This window comes from Temnothorax curvispinosus, unplaced genomic scaffold (assembly GCF_003070985.1).
Source record: "Temnothorax curvispinosus isolate PA1 unplaced genomic scaffold, ASM307098v1 QBEX01013980.1, whole genome shotgun sequence".
Classification (NCBI taxonomy): domain Eukaryota; kingdom Metazoa; phylum Arthropoda; class Insecta; order Hymenoptera; family Formicidae; genus Temnothorax; species Temnothorax curvispinosus.
Window position 1 is genome coordinate 160 of NW_020223760.1, and position 3,331 is coordinate 3,490.

At 51.0% G+C, this 3,331-nt stretch overlaps 1 protein-coding gene across 1 annotated transcript; it reads left to right on the plus strand.

Moving 5' to 3' along the window:
* Positions 1–212: 212 nt before the first annotated feature.
* On the plus strand, positions 213–2,182 carry LOC112464135. The gene is made up of 5 exons (XM_025030950.1): positions 213–253; positions 712–859; positions 1,019–1,368; positions 1,522–1,829; positions 1,938–2,182. Exons 1-5 carry the CDS (start codon positions 213–215, stop codon positions 2,180–2,182), a joined length of 1,092 nt encoding a protein of 363 aa, XP_024886718.1.
* The last annotated feature ends 1,149 nt before the right edge of the window (positions 2,183–3,331 follow it).

Consider the following 3,331-nt stretch of genomic DNA (forward strand, 5'->3'; position numbering starts at 1 on the left):
GGCTTAAGGACAAAGGGGTGGACTTTTGAGAGTTTATAAGATAGCTGGATTTTGTTAGTATGGTGGAGACTTGGATAAGGGAGGAAGAGGGGGAAGGTTGGATAAGAAATCTACCTCCTGAGTTCGACTGGCACGTGCAATATGCGATGAGAAAGCAGAGTAGAGGTAGATGAAGTGGGGGAATAATTATTGGAAACAGAAAAAGTGTAATGATGACGGAGAAGGTCGACGACGGTAGAAGAGGCTTGGTGAAGTAAAAGGGATGAAGAGGTGGTTACAAGTGGACAATTAGTACGGTCTAAGGATGGTCCTGAGGAATTTAAGGACAAAATAGCTAGCCTAGAGCTGCAGCGTCCGGAAGAGCTGATGATAATTGGAGGGGACTTCAACGTCTGGACTGGAGAAGAAGGGGGAGTGTACAGGAATGGGGTAGTAAAAGGAAGAAGGTCTAAGGACAAAAAGGTCAGCAAAGAGGGAGCGTGTTTGTCAGAATGGGTAGAAGAAGGGGGATGGTGTCTGGCGAATGGTACAAAACAGGGAGATGAAGAGGGAGAATTCACGTACGTAGGAGCGGGAGGGGCGTCGGTTATAGACTATTTGTTAGTTAACACAGAAGGGTGGGACTTGCTAGAGGAATTTAAGGTCAAGAGCAAGATAGAGTCAGACCATATGTCTTTGGTGAGTGTATGGACGTCGAAAAAAGGCCTGAAGGGGAGAAAAGAGGAAAGAAGAGAGACAGGCAGAGAGGATAATACAGTGCTGGGACGAGAAGAGCACAAGAATCTTCGCTGAAAGGACGGAGGAGATTAGTCTGTCTGAAGAGGGTTTGCTGGAGAAATGGGAGGAACTAAGAGATAAGGTGAGTGAGGCGGTAGTAGAGAAGAAGGTCAGATGGAGAAAAAGAAAACTAGGTTACAAGAAATGGTGGGACAGAGAGTGCACCAGAAAGAAAAAAAAGGCAGAAAGAAAACTAAAGAAATAGAGGATAAGGAGTGGAAGCAAAGAAGCGGTGTTGCAGATGAAAAGGGCGTTAGCAGAGCTCTGTGAGAAGAAGAGAGAAGAGTGGAGTAAAAGGGAAATAGAGGAGTTGAATGGAATTAGGACGGAGTCAGAAGTTTGGAAATATATTAACAAAGAAAGGAAGATCGGGGACAAGGTGAGTGAAGAGATATCCATGGAGGGTTGGAGGCAGCATTTCATGGGTGTGTTAGAGGGGACAGATGAAAGGATTCTAGAGGAGGAAAGGAGAGGGGGTGACGACGAGGAGGACCTCACGGACGAAGAAACTGAAAAACAGATAAGGAGATTGAAAAGGGGGAAAGCGGCGGGACCGGATAGCATAAAAAGCGAGGCCTGGAAGTTCTACAGGTGACAGGTGAGAGAAAAGCTGAAGGAGGTGGTCAAGGGGGTGTGGAAAGATGAAGGCTGGCCGGATTCGTGGAAGGAGGGTGTAATCTCCCCACTGTACAAAAAGGGGGATAAACAATCCCCCGCTAATTACAAGGGAATTATCCTACTAAGTACGGCCTATAAGATCTATGCGGCGGTGCTGGCGGAGAGATTGATGAAGGATGTGGTGGAGAAGCAGATCCTTCCGGAGACCCAAGCTGACTTCCGGAAGGGAAGAGGTGTAATGGATAACATCTTCATCTTGAACCACCTGGTCGACAGGGAGCTGAATGGCGCCGGAAAGAAGGTGAATGCCTTCTTTATTGATTTAAAGGGGGCCTTTGACAGAGTGGACAGGAGTGTGTTATGGAGGGTGATGGGCGAGAGAGAGGTAAGGAGAGAACTTACGGAGAGGGTGAAGCAAATTTACCAGGAGACACGTAACAGGGTTAGGGTGGGGGACAGGGAGTCAAGCCCCCTTTAGACGACAAAGGGAGTGAGACAAGGATGTTCTCTGAACCCGCTGCTGTTCTCCGTCTTTATATTAGATCTGGAGGAGGAGTTGGCCCGGGGGTTGGTAGGAGGCATGAGAATTGGGCAGGGCAGGATTTGGACACTGGCCTATGCAAATAATATCGTTCTGCTGGCCAGAGAGGAGGAGGCGCTAGAAAAAATGATTAAGAGGCTGGAGAAGTACTTGAGGAAGAGAAAGCTGGAACTGAACGTGGGAAAATCCAAGATCTTGAAATTCAGAAGGGGAGGGGGTGTGGAAAGAGAGAAAGACTGGCTCTAGAAAGGCCAGAGGATTCAAGAGGTGAAGGAGTTTGAATACCTGGGCTTTATACTACAGAAAAATGGAGGTCATACGAAGCATATTAGGGAGAGGGTAAGAAGAGCAACGTCAGTGATAAAGAAGACATGGAGCTTGAGAGAAAGGAAGTTTGCGAATGACTGGGGGAGGAGGATTATGTTGTTCGACAGCTTAGTAGGCAGCGTGTTGGTATATGGGGCAGAAGTGTGAGGTTGGTTAGAGCATGGTAACGTGGAAGGGGTGGAGGCACGGTATCTGAGATGGTCACTGGGCCTGGAGAGAAGCACACCAGGTTATGTGGTTCTGGAGGAAACCAAGGGATTGTCCCAATTGCGCACATTACAAATCGGACACGACAATATTTCCCAATCGGACACGGTGTCGATTGCACACGGTGCCGATCGGACACGGTGTCGATTGCACACGGTGTCGATCGGACACGGTGTCGATTGCACACGGTGCCGATTGCACACGGTGCCGATCGGACACGGTGCCGATTGCACACCGTGCCGATTGCACACGATGTCGATTGCACACAGGGTTTACTTACACAATGGGGGGTGCAGGGGGGGCGAAGCCCCCCCCGCCCACGCATGTACTTAATACATTGCCTACCGGGCACGCCAAAGGCGTGTCCATGGGGGGGTGCGGGGGGGCGAAGCCCCCCCCCGCTCCACGCATCAACCCAACCCACACCACCAGGTGCACAGGGAGGTGCAGGGGGGGCGGAGCCCCCTCCGCCTACACCCCTAGGGCACCGTGTCCGATCGGCACCGTGTGCAATCGACACCGTGTGCAATCGACACCGTGTCCGATCGGCACCGTGTGCAATCGGCACCGTGTGCAATCGACACCGTGTCCGATCGACACCGTGTACAATCGACACCGTGTCCGATCGGCACCGTGTGCAATCGACACCATGTCCGATCGGCACCGTGTGCAATCGACACCGTGTCCGATCGGCACCGTGTGCAATCGACACCGTGTCCGATCGGCACCGTGTGCAATCGACACCGTGTCCGATCGGCACCGTGTGCAATCGACACCGTGTCCGATCGGGAAATATTGCTGTGTCCGATTTGTAATGTGCGCAATCGGGACTCACTCGGAAACCAAGAGGGACAAGATAAG

What these genes read in the sequence shown, in the direction of transcription:
- LOC112464135 (XM_025030950.1), top strand. Translation starts at nt 213, where the DNA reads ATGACGGAGAAGGTCGACGACGGTAGAAGAGGCTTGGTGAA. An exon ending in GGTAGAAGAGGCTTGGTGAA is followed by an intron (nt 254 to 711) that starts GTAAAAGGGATG and finishes AAAGGCCTGAAG; the next exon opens with GGGAGAAAAGAGGAAAGAAG. An exon ending in GCAAATTTACCAGGAGACAC is followed by an intron (nt 1,830 to 1,937) that starts GTAACAGGGTTA and finishes TCTTTATATTAG; the next exon opens with ATCTGGAGGAGGAGTTGGCC.